Source organism: Tamandua tetradactyla, chromosome 3, assembly GCF_023851605.1.
Source record: "Tamandua tetradactyla isolate mTamTet1 chromosome 3, mTamTet1.pri, whole genome shotgun sequence".
In the NCBI taxonomy this organism is placed as follows: domain Eukaryota; kingdom Metazoa; phylum Chordata; class Mammalia; order Pilosa; family Myrmecophagidae; genus Tamandua; species Tamandua tetradactyla.
The window spans coordinates 122,074,986-122,093,251 of record NC_135329.1 but is presented as its reverse complement, the minus strand read 5'-3'; the positions used below and the strand labels follow the sequence as shown (position 1 = coordinate 122,093,251).

The window sequence follows — 18,266 nt, the reverse complement described above, 5'->3', positions numbered from 1 at the left end:
GCGTTTTACTTCTCCTTTATATTATTCTAGAAGTATACTAAAGCCATAGTGTAAATCAGTAGGTACATTCTCACAACTTTTATAGAAAAAATGTCTAATCATTTACACTTAAAACACAGATTCAATCAAATGGCTATTTCTTGAATACCCTGCTAGATGATATGAACGATCAAAAAAGCAGTACTATTTTAGGAAGAGTTTGCAAGTTAAATATGCATGCATATACATACACATACATGTGAAATAGAATACAACAAATATTCAGTTATAAATGTGTGAAACAGAATTTAATACCATATAGAAAAACACACTAGACAAATTTTATTACTCAAAAGACATCCCTAATTAGTACTTCAACGTAGTAGTTATTAAAAGTTCCCAAATGTATTCTGTACCAATAAGAACTCCATGGTTGGTATATAGTTTATGGCTTGATAGTTTATGTGCTCAGTGGCCGTTGTCCCTGCTGAAACTTTGTCATCATTTTACTTTTCTCTCATTGCAACATCCCAGAAGTTCAAAAGAAATGTATGCTGTATTATCATTGCATTGAAATCATACAGTGATTTACTGTAGCCCAGTTATTTCACAAATATTAGTAGGCCTAATATACTGTATAGTAGGCAAGGCATGGATTATTAGACCTGCCTGCAAATAAGGAAATCAAAGCTCAATGTACTTTTCTCTCTAAGTACTTTTATTTAAATATTTATATATTGAATGCTTTTAAGTTAGGTAGTCAACTGAAGCATACAAAACAATATCTTGAATATTAAAAATATTGACTGTATTAAATAGCTATTCAATAGTTACCGGAGAGGCACTGTATAAAGTTGCCCAATTATCAAGGCATTTCAACCAATAATCTGAAACTCCCAGCTGGAAGAATAATAGTAGCTCAATGATGTCACATCAACCTACCTGCCTGAAACCATCTCTGGTCATCAAGTAGACTATGGAGGGAAATATTTTGTTTGACCTGTTATAAAACATGCAGATGAGCTCTAACCACTAGTTGAAGTGCGGATTATAGAGTTAGGCTGCCTGGATTTCAAAGCTTATCCTACTGTTAACTTGGCATGAGCTCTGGACAGTCACTTAACTCCCTGTGCCTGGATCTGTTTTTGTAGTGATTTTTCTTCTGGTTATGGGTCACAATTTACTGTTTCCTTGTATGTCCACTAATTTTTTTATTGGTGCAGGACATTATAAATTTTATAATATTGACCCTTTGATCTTGTTTTCCTTTAAAGCATATTTTAACAGGCACCTGTAGATTAGTCTGGTTCTTTCATGATTTGTGTTTATGCTCTTCTAAGATTGATGTAGAGCTCAGAGCTTATTCTTTGGCTAATTTAGGTCCTCTTCTAAACCCCGGTTTCTCTGGGGCCCCTATTGAATGCTCTGTATATTTAGTGAGTTCTCTACACTTTGGCTGAAGGGAACTCAAGTAATTCCTGTCCTTTGTAAGCTCTAGGAATTACTTGCCTTATAGCTCTATGACAATTGTTTTTTGTTGTTGTTGTTTTATTTTTTTTTCCCTCAGAAATTGTTATTGGCCAGCTTCATGGGGTTTCATATTATACAAGTACAGATTGATGTGCAGCCAAAGACTCACATGGTTACCATGCAGGCTTCTGGATCTTTTCTCTGTGTAGATCCCTCCTTTCAGTTACTCTGTATCAGTCAGGGTTCTCCACAAAAACTGAACCAGTACTATATGTATACACATACATTTAGTCAATCCTCATTATTTGAGGATTCAATATTTGCAAATTTGCCTGCTCACTAAAATTTATCTGTTAACATCAAAATCAGTATTCTTGGGTAGGCAACATTGGCTCAGTGGCAGAGATCTTGCCTGCCATGCTGGAGACCCAGGTTCAATTCCTGGTGCCTGACCGTGCTAAAAAAAAAAAAAATCAGTAGTCTTGCTTTCCCAGTCTTTCACAGACATGAGCGGAACAGCAAAAACTATGAACATTTCCAGCTGAGGCTTAGTTCTGGCATGAGTTATAGTGCTGTTGGCTGAGCGCAAAGATAATGAATCAACAATATATATTAAATGAGTAACTTTAAGATGAAACACACATGAAATAATGCACATTTTATACATACAACACACACAATAAAGCTGTATATTGACTGGATGATGAAAATGGTATGATCAGAGGATGAGGTTCATGAGAACCTAACACTGGGAACAATGGTTCAGTATTGGCTAACTCAATATTTGCAGCAACTTTATAAAACATAACTACCACAAATAATGAAAACTGACCATGTGTATATGTAATGAAGGGATTTATTTCAAAGAATTGGCTTATGTGACTGTGGCACCTGGCAAGTCTAGAATCTGTAGGGCAGGCCAGCAGGTTGGAAGCTCTTAAACAGGAGTTGATGTTGTAGTCTTGTGGAATGATTTCTTCTTTCACCAGTTAATCTCAGTTTTTGCTCTCAAACCCTTTCAACTGATTGGATGAGGCTCATTCACATTATCAAGGTAATCTCCCTTGCTTAAAGTCAGTTGATTACAGATATTAACCACATCTCAAAATATTTTCATAGTAACACCTATATTAGTGTTTGATTAAAGAACTGAGTACTATAGCCTAGTCAAATTGACACATAAAACTAACCATCACACTGTTTCACAAATTCTAGCCACCTTGGCCTCCTGGAACACTGATCTGTGCTGGAAGGGCACATGGTGAACATGGCATCATCTGCTAGCTTCCTCTCCAGCTCCCTGGGAGGTGTTTTCCTTCTTCATCTCCAAAAGTCACTGGGCAGTGGACTCTCTGCTTCATGGTTCTGTAGCGTTCTCTGTTGTCTCTGAATCTCCTTCTTTCTCCGAAATGTTTCCTTTTTTTTTTATAGGATTCCAGTAAAGCAATCAAGACCCACCTAGAATGGGTGGAGACACGTCTCCACCTAATCCAGTTTAACAGCCACTTTTGATTGAGTCGCGTCTCCAGGGAGAGGATCTCATTAAAGTTTCAAATATAATAGGGATTAGAAGAAATGGCTGCCTTTACAAAATGGGTTTAGAATTAAAACATGGCTTTTCTAGGGTACATACATCCTTCAAAACCAGCACACTCATTTTCATCTGTTTTCCTTTTGTTCTGGATCACTGCACTATGTGTTGTCCAATACCTTAAGTTGTTACTTACGTTTTATCCAGTTTTCTATTTGTTCAGTATTGCATGGTAATTCCAGACCACTCTAACTCTCTTGGGGCTTGAAGTAGAAGTCTCTCCAATACCATTTGCACATCCCTCTGATCTTATAAGGAGTCCAATTTCAAAAATTGTTTCACTCCACTGAACAATGATTTAATATATATATATATATAATAGTAGTTCCAAATTTGTTTCTCACCTGTAGATCACATAGTTGGGCAAGATTATTTTAGGCAAATTACTTTTCTTTTTAAGACACTTAAAATAATATGGGAAATGTTCTACTTTGGGTTTTTATCCTATTAAAGAAGAAATGAGGCAGAAAGGTGTAATTTGTTTTCAATTTTAATTTCATTCAGCTCTGGGGAGGGTGGACAAAGTAATTCAAAATGTCTTTCAAACATCCCCAACTTTTTTTTCTCTTTCCTTTTACCAAAGTTAAGTAGACTAGAAGGGAGTTAACTATGCTTCTGGTTTGGTTGTGGAAGAGAAGAAAACAACCCCATTTTCTTTCTTCCCGTTTCTTACCTCTTACAGGGGTTCAGACTAATCATAGTCATCAGAAGACTTAGAATCAGAGAAAGGCCTCACAGATGAACTGCCTGCTTCTACATACATAAAAACTGAGGCCTAAAGAGTTAAGCAACTTGCTTAAACTAAAACAAATGACAGGCATAACAGAAATTGATATCAAGTTTCCTATGGATTAATTTACATTAATTTTCAACCAAATACCCCACAAGAGGGTTGATTAAAATGTGATACCTACATAGCATGAAACACAACCATTCAAGGTACACAGGCAAGAAGAATGCAAGAGGAAAGAACATTTGAGCAGCTGTCTGTCATGCAGAGACCTTGAAGCAAATGGGAGTTATAGTTGGAAAGGATAGTTGGGGTTGCATTATGGAGGACAATGGGTATCTGTTTAAGGTATTTGGATTCTCCTGCTCAAACAGCTTTAGTGACCACCAAAGGTTTTTGGTGTTTTAACAGGGGAGTGACAAAATCGAACCGAGGCCTCCAGAAAGACTGACCTAAGAGTGAAGGAAGATTGAAGAGGGAAGAGACCAGAGGTACAGAGTCGGCCCAAAGGTCTGACCGCCTAGGCAAGGCAGCTGGCTTCAGCTGGATGACAGCACACGAGGCTCGAAAGAGAAAGATCTTTAGGTTCCGTCAAAGACCTTTCTGGAACGTATGTTTATGAGAGTCAGGATGTGTCACTTTTGGAGTAAGGTGTGTGAAGAGATGGAGACAGATGCTGGACATTCCATAATAGGTTGACACTGTGGATCTGAGGAAGTAATGCAGCGAAAAAAACATAAAAATTCAGCAGGGACGCTAGAGTAGGCAGTCGAGAACCAGTTGGCCTCAACGGGTTTGCACCCAACGTTGCCGCAATCGATCCGGAGTTGACTCCCGCCACCCTCATCTCCTCTCGCCCGGCAAACGACAAAGAGCAAGGTGGACCCCTTTCTTAGGCTCCGCCCACCTGGCCACGCGCCTGCGCCCTCCTGCCCCGCCCCCTCGCCTCCCCCGCCCGCGTGGTATCAGCCACTGCAGCCACTGGAGAGGAACTGGGGGAGGACGGTGGCCCGCAAGGCTCGTCGCAGAAAACGCGGCGGCGATGTCCGCGAGCCAGGCGAGTGCCGCGGCTGCAGCGGCGCGGCCTCACGCGCGGCAGGGCGGCCTGGGCTTCAGCCTTCCTCCGGTTCCCGGGAAGCGGGCCGGCGGCAAGCGGGGGAGCAGCAGCAACAGAGGCGGAGGTTCTGGCTCTGGTTCTGGCTCGTTTCTCTCTTCCCCTTCAGCCTGAGCCGGGGGAGGCCAGGAGGCCTGGGTGGCTGGAGGGGGGTCCGCTGCCCGAGAATGGGAATTCTCTTCACCAGGATATGGAGACTGTTCAATCACCAGGGTGAGGGGATGCGGCCGGGGGCGTACGGGTGGGGAAGAGGGTCAGTCCTGGCCGGGTGGAACGGGGGGCTCTGAATACTTCCGGAATGTGGGTGGCACGGTTGGCGCCGGCTCAGTCCCGGGTACGGGCTGCGCGGGTGCGAGCCGAGGCTGTTCACAAACCACCCCTCTCCCTAGAGCTCAAGCTCGCGGCCTTTTGTCTTACGTGACCTTTTTAAGAAACCCGTTCTGCAAATAACACCCATTGATCCGATTTAGGTTGAGACTGGAAAAGGTTTCTTGACCCATGTCGAATGTCCCTGGATGGCACAACCTGGCCTCGCTTTCAACCCTTCCCCCTTTCCAACAGTAGTTTTTGGACACCACGAGAAATGCTGGGGTCCTTTGGGATGAAGGTCGCTGGTTATGGCCCTAGCCTCCCAGCGCTGACCATGGAGGGTTGCAAAATGCCGAGAACGTGAGGAATACTTCTTGACTTGCTGGGTACATCTAAGATTTAGGAGCCTTCCCCTTATTCTCACCCCTTTTTTCGGGGGTGAGGGGCGCATGCTGAATAGTGATGGACCTCTCTCCATTTGCTTTTATATATATTTGCTTTAAGGTTAAGCTTGAAGTCATTTTCCTCCTCATGTTACTTATTTAATTAGATTTTTTTCTGGGTTGAAATTGTTGAAAGTGTTTTAATGAAAGCACTTACAGGTAACTAGCAAGATAGGCTATCATCACATAGGGATGCTTAAGTTCAGCGAAACTCTTAAGCATTGCCTTGAAAAGCTTATCAAGTTTGTTAAGACTTGATACAAAATGTGTTTAAAACCGGGGAAAGAGGATACAAGTTAAGCAAAAAGTTCATAGTCATTAAAACACAATGTAGTGGTGTACTTTTGTTTCTTTTTAACTCAAATTAGGTTTGAGTTAAAAAGAAGTTAAAAAAAACTTTGTTTTTTTCTCTTGTGTAATCTCTAGGTGTCACATCCCCAGGTTTTTCAAAGATTTAAATGAATGGTGGCTTGTACTACATGCACCCACAACTCCCACTTGCTTCATGATCCAGCTGCTTCTGTAGGAAGGTGATGATTAGAGGAGAGCTGGAACTTTAAATCCTAGTGTATTAAAAAAAAAGTGTAGATCACATAATACTCACTGGAAGGGCAGTCTTTCAGATACTTTTCCCAGTATTGAGATTTTTCCTAAAGTGGAGAAAGCCATTTCTAATCTGCACTGTCTCTGACTGATTGTGTTGGAAGACTGGGAATCAGCCATTTGACCTCCCTGGGCCTAGGTGTTGTCATCTGTAACACCAAGGATCCTGACTGAACAACTACAAAGCCTACAAATCTTGAAAACTTAATCTCTATGCCTCAAGTATCTTGTCTGTAAAATAAATTTAAAAACATACCCTGTAAGACTGGTGGTGCTTATAGTAGATAAGATCTGTTCTAGTTTTAACATCCATAATTTTGCATTATTTTTAGTGAAGATAGTGTTTTAATTCTGCCATGAATTTTAGAAAGACCGCTTGTTAATTGAGCTCTAATACTTCCAGAGAAATAAAAATCTCTACTTTGCATTTTATCATTGATAAAAGGATTTGTTTCTTATAGGCTGAAAGTGAATAAGAGTTTTGCCAACAATTAATTGCCAATAGTAAATAAGGATATATGCACTGTTTGCACTAAAAGTTGCTAATAGTGTTCATACCTGTATTTTTTGAGTGAATGTTCTCCCTGGTATTAGAAAATTGTTGTAAGGAATTAATGAAGTCAAATACTAGTAAGTCAGATACCAGTGTTGTGTAAATATGAGTAAACTATTTCTCTTTTGCTAAATGATGTGGTTGTCATATAGTAGGTTCCTTTTCAAAATATTCTTCATTAAAGCTAATGCTAGATAGTTGGTCTATTTGGTTCTGTGTTAAATGGTATATATATATATATATATATATATATATATATATATATATATATATATATATATATATATATATATATATATATATATGTTTGAGATATCTTGGATACTTTATTTTACTTTCAGAAGAAGCAACACAGTCCAATTTTTTTTTTCCCAGAAACTGTTGTGAGGAGGTGTTGGGGGCATTACAGAATTTGCCATGCTGATGAAACTTAGACTGTACCATATTTCTTCTGAAATCCCTTTGGAGCAGCTTTTTTCAATTAAAGCTTAGCTAGATTGAGTGCACCATGAAAGCTGATTGAATACCACTCAAAGTGGAAAAAACAAAGGTTGCATTTAGATGATATTTAGATTCAATAGAGTATAAACTTTATCCTAGCTCTTGTTTTATATGTATAAATCTCTCTCTCTCAAAAAAAAAAAGTGGTTCAGCAGTCTTTTGAAGTTATTTTTCCTTCAAAGAGGAAACTGAGGCTCAAGTGGAATGATTTTCCCCAGGTCGCATAACTGGTATAAATTAGAGCCAGGCAAGTTAAAACATCTAAGGAATGTGTTGCTGATTATTAGTTTTTTTAACGGAGGGAGTGACATCATCCCCCCTTCCCACCTCCCCTTTTTTGGCCCTGTTAATTGTTTCTCTGTTACTGAGCTATAAGTCTTTATAACTTTTGAACTTTCCAGAATGGAGTGATCACTAGCATCTTTTAGTATAGCAGGGGGTTTGTTACAGGTTTAGAGCACATGTGTTGGGCCAGGAACTGTTCTAAGTGGTGAAATAAGGCAAGGAATAACACTGACAAAACTCCCTGTCCTTATGAGGCTTGCACTGTATTTGACTTACTCTTTACATCTATATCTTGAATTAGATATTCTCCCCATTTTACATAACTAAAGAAAGATTAGATAACTTGCTTAAGGCTCTACACTTAAAAATAGTAAACCTGGAATTCTAATCAAGATTGTCTGATGTCAGAGCTTGTAAAAGCTTTCTTTCTTTAATAAGAAGGATTCATGCTAGATAAAAGGAATTTTTTAATAGGAAGAGAACTGTGAAAGAAGTTGTAGCATTCCCTTATCGATAGCCTTCTGATTGGTGCCTTGTAAAACTCATCTGATTGGTTCTTAGAAAAGTAACTATAAATTAGTGCTGAAGAAGCTGCCCATGCTACAGGGGCCTGGTGCTAGGAAAGCCACCTCAGCTTCTGGTTTTGTTTGTTTGCTTTCTTGTACAGGAGTTTAAAGCTGTGTAAAACAGTGTACATAGGGAAGCCGAGTAGACCAATGGGTAGACTGTGCCAGATGCCAATTTATTGCCTCTTAGGTCCAGATTCTCTTTTTTCCCTGTTTTGTGGAAAGGGAGCTGGATTTTAAAAATATTATTCTGTGGCCAGCTGGTACAATTTTAAGCATTGTCAGTAGACTAGACATTAGAGAGAGACATTGCAGGAGGAAAAGGGTTTTACTTCCTCGATATGGTGTTGTGCTTTGGCAAGTTCTGCCCTGCTCCTGCATTGAGAGCAACTTCCTTAGTACCTAGCTCTTGCACTGCATGGTGGTCAGCAGCAGCCAGCAGCCTCCTCCAGCACCCACTTCAGGTGGTTTCATAACAGAAGGCCTCCAGAAGACGTCTCCCAATAAAGTTTTCTGTAGCCCAGAGGGCCATTTCTGACAAGTTCCTTTGGTGCAGCACCTTAGTGACTTTTCTACCACTAGTGAGCCATAGGAATGCCCTCCAGGAAAGTCTAGAGCTCAGGGAGGTGGGTTACTTTTCTTTGGATCCTCTATCCCAGTCCTAAGGGTAGTATATTTGTATTTGTCATTCCTATAATCTCCCCGCCCCCCCCCCCCCCCCCCGCCACGTGGGCAGGCACAGGGAATTGAACCCAGGTCTCTGTCATGGCAGGTGAGAACTCTGCAACTGAGCCACCATTGCCCGCCCCATTCCTATAATCTTTATAGTTCTTTTTACTTTTTACAGACCAATGTCTCAGTACTCTAATCCCTTGACTTATTTTCTTTATATTTAACTTTCCCTGTTCAAATTATTGTGTGATTTCTGTCTGCTGGTTAGCGCTCTAATTTTGCCATATAGCCATTATTTTTTTCCAACAACCTTTTAATGCAAAAGAGGGGCGTATATTTTTTCTGAAACTTTATTACCATTGCTATAAACAGCAAATGTATTTTCAAACTGTGTTTTTTTATTGATACTACTTTTCAAGTTTTAAAAATTGAAATTTTAATGCAAAGTGATATAATTATTCAGATATCTTCCTCCTAACCTTTATATCTTTCAGGTCTGATTTATTCATTCATGAAAAGTGCTTTATTAAGCACACACTTTATTCTAGGCTCTGTGCAATGGCCTGAGAGAACTAAGTGAGCATGACAGAATGGAACTTCTGCTCTATGTCAGAATTAATAGGGCTTGGTGATTGGCTGTGAGGTGAGAATGAAGAATCTGGATGACTGCCAGTTTTCCTGGGTTTGTGGTGGTTAGATTTCTTGCTTAATCTGGTTGGGGGCATGTACTGATTTTTTGAAACTGGCAATGAATGAAACTCTTTAGGCTGCCTGTGTATGTCAAGAGAAATTGAAGGAGAAAGGAAATTAAAGAAGAAAAAAGAAGCATTTTCATAATGAAGCAGTAAAATATTGATTTGGAAACAACAGTCTTGATAAAACTAACTTCCAACCAAATCTTTTAAGTTTTTGGCCATTTTGGCTTATCTGAGTAAGTGCAGGAATGCTGTGACATAACTATACTAAAAGAAAAAATCATGCTAGGCAGTGAACCATTGTAAATACATATACTTGTGATGCTTCACATACATCAAAAATTTGGAATGATTGAAAATTTTATTATATTTGTCCTCAATAACATTATCTATCAGTGTGCATATTTTAGTCTCTGTAGTGTACTTGCTTTAAGTGCGTTGTAACACGTTTTGCTTCAGATTTATATTTTGCATGGAATAATGATGTTCTGTATTGATTATGATAGGAACAAGACTGGGGTTGTGGCAGAACCTAAGGAGGGTCAAAAGAAGTTGATATGGGGTGGGCCACGGTGGCTCAGCAGGCAAGAATGCTTGCCTGCAATGCCAGAGGACCCGGGTTTGATTCCCGGTGCCTGCCCATGTTAAAAAAAAAAAAAGTTGATATGGCATTAGAAAGAGTTTGTAAATAATTAACCAGTTCCTTGGGAATAAATGGGTCTGTCACCATTGAGTTGATAACTTTATCTTTGAACCCTTTACAATTATGTCTTAATGCTATAGACATCATTGTGATCCAGGTGCTGTACCTTGATTTAGGAACCTGTTAGAAACTGTTATTGGTGCTTTATTGTAAAAACACAAATAGAGACAAATCAGAATCTATCTGATATCAACATCAGCAAAAATACATTTGCTGTTTATAGCAATGGTAATAAAGTTTTAGAGGGGGTGGATAGAAATTATTAGTGAATGTGGCTTTTAGGTACGTAGTCCAGGCAGGGTGAGGAGGTGACAGGTCCTCTGGTTCATGGATTCAGCCCTCAGAAGACATCTCAGACTGCACAGACAGAACTTGTGACTCTTTGAAGATTTTTCCATGTTCTGCACATTCAGAGTTTCTTTCTCCCTTCTTAAAAATATTTTAACTATGAAAAAACCTTGTGTATGTGTCTTAAGAATTTGGAGGTACATTTGTATATTGATGCATTTGTAGGTGACATAGGAATTGGTTGAATTCATAAAATTAAGATAGACCAAACCAAAGAGAGAGGTTGTTTCCAGTATGTTGAATAGTTTGACAAGGTTAAATGATTGGAAACGTCATGGGTCATTCAGGAGACTGAATTAGAACAGCTTGTCAACTTTCAGCAGACAGTCAAAAAGGAATTAGGGGGGAGATTTGGATTAAGGCCTTAACCATTCTTTGTTCTTTTCATCCTTTTTCATTATGTTTATCTTATGATTTTACCTATGTTCACTTGTCTGGTTACTTTTTACACAGGGCATAGGTAGAAGAACATGGGCCTCCAAAGTTTCAGATTTCAGATATTTTCCCTTCTTTTGTTCATACCCTTCCTTCACCTTTCCTGCTCCACCCTAACAGTGAAACTTAACCTGATTACACTTCCTTGGACTTCCAGTCATTCTTAGCCTTGTAAGGTAGCATTGTATTTCCTTTCCTGCCTGAATTCCAGGGCTAACTGCTTCATTGTTTCCTTTATCACCACCTCTAACTTTTTACTTTCTATCGTAACAAGCATATAAATTCTCAACTTCTATCATCTATATACCTTCTCCCCAGTCTGTTTTTATTCCTAGGTACTTTTAAAGACAAACTTACAATGGTTTAAATCTTTATTCACCACTGATTGATTGTTATCTAATTTAAGCTTATTGATTCTCTAGTTCATTCTTTACGGTGAGTGTAAAAGATGTGTTTCTTGAACTGTTAACCCCATCCTATCCTCAGCAGGCAACTAATCTATGTGATAAGAAAATGGAATCTATCTGATATCAACATCTTTTGTCACGTGCTTCTCTTCAATGTCTGTCTGTGTGTTGCACATGTTTTCATGCTGTCTTGTTCACCTAGTGGCCAAGTATGATAAAGAACCTTTCTTTCATATTTTTTCATCTCTAATGAATATTGTGCCATTTTTAGGGTACTGTTTTTCTTATTGTTCAGAGTAATTGTATTTTCTTCTGGAGTACTGGCAACTCTGTGTAAATTTAGTCCTTTAGCTAGTACATAAACAGGAAGTTACAAAATGGTCTGCCTGTGATTTAGAAATTAGGTGACATTTTGAGAATGGTATTATTAAAGATCAATATTCAAGTGGGAAGCTAAAAACTCCATCCAAGTCAGAGGTCAGTGTGTAGCCTGACATGAATTCTGGGTTCTATTAGAATGTTTATAGGTATAATAGACCAGAAGAAGAGATATATCATCAGAAGGGAGATGCTTAATTTTGGAGCATGTAAAATTGTAGAGTTAAAAAAGCAAAATTGTCATGCTCATTTTAAAACACCCCAGATGGGGAGGTACTCTCTTCCAAGGACTTGATAATATAGTCCTGATAGAGGCACAGCCCTACTATGAAGATGGATTCACTGATCATCGCAGTCTACAGCACTTTCTTTCGTTGAATTCCTTTTCCCCAAGTAATCTTCTAATTTTAATACAGCCTTCCTGAATACTTTTCTTCAGGGAGAGATTGAACTTGATAGGCAGTTTTGGACATTTGGTTTCATTGTACATTACTCAGTTGGCATTGTTTTCTTAATGCAATTTTTAAATTAAATTAAATTAAATTTTTATTTTTATTTTTTTGCATAGGCAGGAAACAGACCTGGGTCTCTGGCATGGCAGGTGAGAACTCTGTCTGCTGAGCCACTGTGGCCCACCCTTTAATGCAGTTTTATTGAGATATATTCACACTGCATAGATTATACGATCACTGCTTCATAGTATCAGCATGTGGTTGTGGTTCACAGTATCATCACATGGTTGTGCGTACAGCCCCATGATCAAATTTAGAATGTTTTTATTCCTCCAGAAAAAAATAAAATAAAAAGGAAAACCCTAATCCTCCCATATTCCTTACCCGCCCCTCCCATATTGTTGACCATAGTTTTGGTGTCATACATTTATTATTGTTGATTAAAGAATATTAAAGTGTTACTGTAAACTATAGTCCATAGTTTGCATTCAGTGTTTTTTTTCCTATATACCCCTCTATATTGTTATAATAGTGTCATATATCTGCTCTAGTTTGTGAAAGAACTTTTTGTGCAGTTACCACAGTTATTGTCCCACTACACTTTCAATGGGTTATACGTTCCCATGTTTTAACCTCCAATTTTCCTTCTGGTGACATACATCATTCTAAAGTTCTCCTTCCCACCACGTTTACACACCATTCAGCACTGTTTATTACCCACACAATAATGTGCTCCCATCATCACCTCTATTTCCACATGTTTAAGTTCACCCTCATTAAACATTTTGCACATATTAAGAAGCTGCTCCCTATTCCTTAAAATTATTCTGTATCCTGGTAACCTTTATTCTATGTTTTGTGTCTGTGAATTTACATCTAATACTTAATTCATATTGGTGAGACCATAAAATATTTGTCCTTTTGTGTTTGACTTATTTCACTTAACCTAATGTCCTCAAGGTTCATCCAAGTTTTGAATGCTTTAGGACTTCATTCCTTCTTACTCTGAATAATATTCCATCATATGTATATACCACATTTTGTTTATCCATTTATCTGTTGATGGACACTTGGGTTGTTTCCATCTTTTGGCAATTGTGAATAATGCTGCTATGAACATCGGTGTGCAAATGCCTGTTTGCATCCCTTTCAGATGTCCTGGATATATCCCAAGTTGCAGGATTGCTGGGTATAATAAGGCAACTCTGTATTTAGCTTCCCAAGGAACTGCCAACCATCCTGCACAGTGGCTGTACCATTTTACAGTTTCTACCAGCAGTGGATAAGTGCTCCTATTTCTCCACATTCTTTCCAATACTTGTAGTTGCCTGTTTAATAGCAGCCATTCTAGTGGGTGTGGGATGATATCTCATTGTGGTTTTGATTTACATTTCCTTAATAGCTAATGAAACTGAGCATTTTTCATGTGCCTCTTAAGTCATCTGTATTTCCTCTTTTGAGAAATGTCTATTCATGTCCTTTACCCTTTTTTTCAAACTTTTTTATTGTATTGTATGACATACATACAAAGCAAAGAAGTAAAAAAACAATATTTTCAGAACACTGTTCAAAAAGTGGTTACATATAGATCCCAGAGTTTGTCGTGGCTACCATATGATCCTCTCATATTTTTCCTTTTAGCTGCTCCAGAATATAGGAGGCTAGTAGGCTTAAATACTTTTTTATCATCACAATTGGCTCTATTTTTCCTTCTTTTTTTGTGAACAATAATAACATATATACAAAAAAGCTATAAATTTCCAAGTATAGCACCACAATTAGTTGTAGAACATATTTCTGACTTTGACATGGGTTACAATTTCACAATTTTAGGTTTTTACTTCTAGCTGCACTAAGTTACTGTGACTAAAAGATATCAGTTTAATGATTCAGCATCCATATTCATTTGCAAGTCCTATCTTCTGTGTATAATCCCACCATCACCTTTGCTCTTTCCATACCTCTCATTGAGGTTGTCTGGACTATGGCAATTCTAAATTTTTGATATTGGAAGGGTCTGTCACTAAAATGGGGTAGGGAGATGGAACTCTCTGATGTTCTGGAGAGGCCGAGCTTGGTTTCAGGACTTATCTGGACCAGGGACCCATCTGGAGGTTGTAGGTTTCTGGCAAGTTACTCTAGTGCCTGGAACCCTTGTGGAATCTTATAAATTGCTCTAGGTGTTCTTTAGGGTTGGCTGGAATAGTCCTGGTTGGGGGTTGGCAGGTTCTGATAGGTAGCAAGGTCTACCCGAAACTTGCATAAGAGCAACCTCCAGAGTAGTCTCTCGACTAATTGAACTCTCTGCCACTCTTTATTAATTATACTTCTTTTCCCCCATTTGGTCAGGATGTAATTGTTGATCCCATGGTGCTGGGTCTGGATTCATCCCTGGGAGTCCTCTCCCACATCACCAGGGAAACTTTCACCCCAGATGTCATGTCCCATGTAGGAGGGAAGACAGTGATTTCACTTGCAGAGTTGGACTTAGAGAGACTAGGCCACATCTGAGCAACCACAGAGGTCCTCCAGAAGTAACTCTTAGGCATACTTATAGGTAGTCTAAGCTTCTATGGTACTTACATAAGCTTCACAAGAGTAAGCCTCATGATCGAGGGCATGTTTGCCCATTTTTTGATTGGATTGTTTGTCTTTTTATGCTGAGTTGTAGGATTTCTTTGTATTTACTAGATAGCAAACCCTTATTAGATATATGGTTTCCAAATATTTTCTCCCATTGAGTTGGTTGCTTTTCCAACTTTTAAACAAAGTCCTTTGAAGCACTGAAGTGTTTGATTTTGAGGAGTTCCCATTTATCTATTTTTCTTTGTTGGTTATACTTTAGATGTAAAGTCTAAGAAATTACAACCTATCACTAGATCTTGTAGATGTTTCCCTACATTTTCATCTAAGAGTTTTATTGTACTGGTTCTTATTTTAGGTATTTGATCCATCTTGAGTTAATTTTTGAATAGGATATGAGATAGTGGTTCTCTTTCATTCTTTTGGTTATGGATATCCAGTTCTCCCAACACAATAAATTAAGAGATTATTCTGTCCTAATTGAGTGGGTTTGGGGGCCTTATCAATAACCAATTGACCATAGATCTGAGGGTCTGTTTCTGAGCTCTCAGTTCGATTCCATTGATCAATATGTCTGTCTATATGCCAGTACTATGCTGCTTTAACCACTGTCGCTTTATAATATGCTTTAAAGTCAGGAAGTGTGATACTTCCCATATCATTGTTCTTTTTCAAGATGTTTTTAGCTATTTGAGGCCCCTTACCCTTCCACATAAAATTGATGATTAGCTTCTCCATTTCCACATAATAATCTGTTATAATTTTTATTGGTATTACATTGAATCTGTAGATCAATTTGGGTAGAATTGATATCTTAACAAGATTTAGCCTTCCAGTCCATGAACATGGAATGTCTTTCCATTTATTAAAGTCTTCTTTGATTACTTTTAGTAATGTTTTGTAGTTTTGTAGTTTTCTGTGTACAATCTTTACTTCCTTGGTTAGGTTTATTCCCAAATATTTGGTTCTTTTAGGTCCTATTGTAAATGTAATTTTTTTCTTAATTACCTCTTCAGATGGCTCATTGCTAGTGTATAGAAACACCATTGATTTTTGTGTGTTAATCTTGCATCCCACCACTTTGCTGAAAACTCACTTATTAGATCGAGTAACTTTGCTGTTGTATTTTTTTTTTTTTTGATTTCCTAAATATAGGATCATGTTATCTATAAACAGTGACAGTTTTACTTTTTCCTTTCCAATTTGGATGCCTTTTGCTTCATTTTCTTACCTAATTGCTCTAGCTAAAATTTCTAGCACAATGTTGAGTAGCAGTCATGATAACTGGCATCTTTGTCTTGTTTCCCATCTTAGAGGGAAAGCTTTCAATCTCTCACCATTGAGTATGACATTAGCTGTGGGTTTTTCATTAGCTGTATGTCCTTTATCATGTGGAAGAAGTTTCCTTCTAGTTCTGTTTTTCAAAGTGTTTCCATCAAGAAAAGATGCTGGAATTTTGTCATATTTGTTTCTGTATCATTCTAGATGGCCATGTGGTTTTCCCACCTTAGATTTGTTAATGTGGTACATTACATTAATTTACTTTCTTGTGTTGAACCACCCTTGCATACCTGGAATAAAATAATAAAATAAAATAAAACCCACTTGGTCATGCTGTATAATTCTTTTAATTTGCTTTTGCAAATATTTGCAAATATTCTGTTGATTTTTGCATCTATATTCATTAGAGAGATTGGTCTGAAGTTTTCTATTCTTATAATATCTTTATCCAGCCTTAGTATTTGGGCAATATTTACTTCACAGTATGACTTAGGTAGTGTTCCCTGTTCTTCAATCAAGGAATGGTATTCTTCTTGGAATACTTGGTAAAACTCACCTGTGAATCCATCTGGTCCTGGGCTTTTTTTTTGATGGTAGGTTTTTAATGACTAATTTGATCTCTTTACTTGTGATTTCTGAGGTCTTCTGTTTCTTCTCGAGTCCAGGGTAGGTTGTTCCTGTGTTTGTAGGAAGTTATCCTTTTCATCTAAGTTGTCTAGCTTATTGACATACAGTTATTCATAGTAACCATTTATGTTTTTTTTTTTATTTCTTTGTTATCTGTGGTAATGCCCCTGCCTCTCATTTCTGATTTTATTTATTTGTAGCTTCTCCCTTTTTGTCTTTGCCAGCCTAGCCAAGGGTTTGTCAATTTTATTGATCTTCTCAAAGAGCAAACTTTTTTTTTTTTTGCATGGGTAAGCACTGAGAATTGAACCCGGCCTCCGGCATGGCAGGCAAGAACTCTGCCTGCTGAGTCACCCTGGCCTGCCCTCAAAGAACAAACTTTTGGTTTTACTGATTTTCTCTTTTATTTTTTAATTCTCTATTTCATTAATTTCTTCTCTAATCATCGTTATTTCTTTTCTCCTGCTTGCTTTGGAATTAGTTTGCTGTTCTTTCTCTAGTTGTTAGTAAGTCACTGGTTTTAGCTCTTTCCTCCTTTTTAATATAGGCATTTAGGGCTATAAATTTCCCTTTCAGTACTGCGTTCCCTGCATCCCATGAATTTGGAAACATTGTTATCTCATTTTCATTTGTCTCAATGTGTTTACTGATTTCCCTTGCAATTTCTTCTTTGACCCAATGAGTTTTTAAGTGTGTGTTGTTTAACCTCTATATATTTAGGTATTTTCCGGTTCTCCATTTGTTCTTGATTTCCAGCTTCATTCCCTTAGGATCAGAGAAAGTACTTTGTATAATTTCAATCTTTTTAAATTTATTAAGACCTGTTTTGTGTCCCAACATGTAGTCTGTCCTTGAGAATGTTCCATGAGCAGTTCAGAAGAATCCTGCTGTTTAGGGATACAGTGTTCTATATATGTCTCTTAGGTCTAGTTCATTTGTCATATTATTTAGGTTCTCTGTTTCTTTATTGATTCTCTTCTATTGGAAAGAGTGGTTTGTCGAAGTCTCCCACCATGATGGTAGATTCATTTATTAGTCCCTTCAGTTTTGGCAGTGTTTGCCTCATATACTTTGGGGCACCTTAATTAGAAGCATAGATATTGATGATTATTATTTCTTCTCAGTGAATTGCCCCTTTTATTACTATATAGTGTCCTTCTTTATCTCTTATAACATTTTTGCATTTAAAAGTCTACTTTGTAAACAGCATATAAAGTGATCATATTTTCTAGTTTATTCTGCCCATATGTTTCTTTTGACTGGGGAGTTTAATCCATTAACATTCAAAGTTATTACTGTAAAGCCATTATTGATTCAGCCATCTTATCCTTTGGTTTTAACTTGTCAGATCTGTTTTTTTCTCTTTCTCTCTTTTTACCCTGTGAGTTACTTTTATTAATATTCTTCAGTTCTATATCCTCCTCCAGACCTCTGTTCCAGTCTTTTGTTTTCGTCTGGCAGGACTCCCTTTAGGAGTAGGGTTAACAAACTCTCTCAGCTTCTGTTTATCCGTGAATATTTTAAACTCTCCTTTTTTTTTA

General features: G+C 37.9%; 1 protein-coding gene across 4 annotated transcripts in view; it reads left to right on the top strand.

The window, feature by feature from the left end:
* The first annotated feature begins 4,755 nt into the window (after window positions 1–4,755).
* ARL5A (ARF like GTPase 5A) overlaps window positions 4,756–18,266 on the top strand; it is a 35,713-nt gene continuing 22,202 nt past the window's right edge. For 2 of the 4 annotated variants that reach the window (XM_077153825.1, XM_077153824.1), the window contains exon 1: window positions 4,777–5,097. In XM_077153825.1, coding sequence (XP_077009940.1) covers window positions 5,052–5,097 — 46 coding nt within the window. In that variant the 5' untranslated portion in view covers window positions 4,777–5,051. Of the gene's footprint in view, window positions 5,098–5,159; window positions 5,554–18,266 lie in introns of those variants that run through there. The other 2 variants (XM_077153826.1, XM_077153827.1) reach the window with 2 other exon arrangements.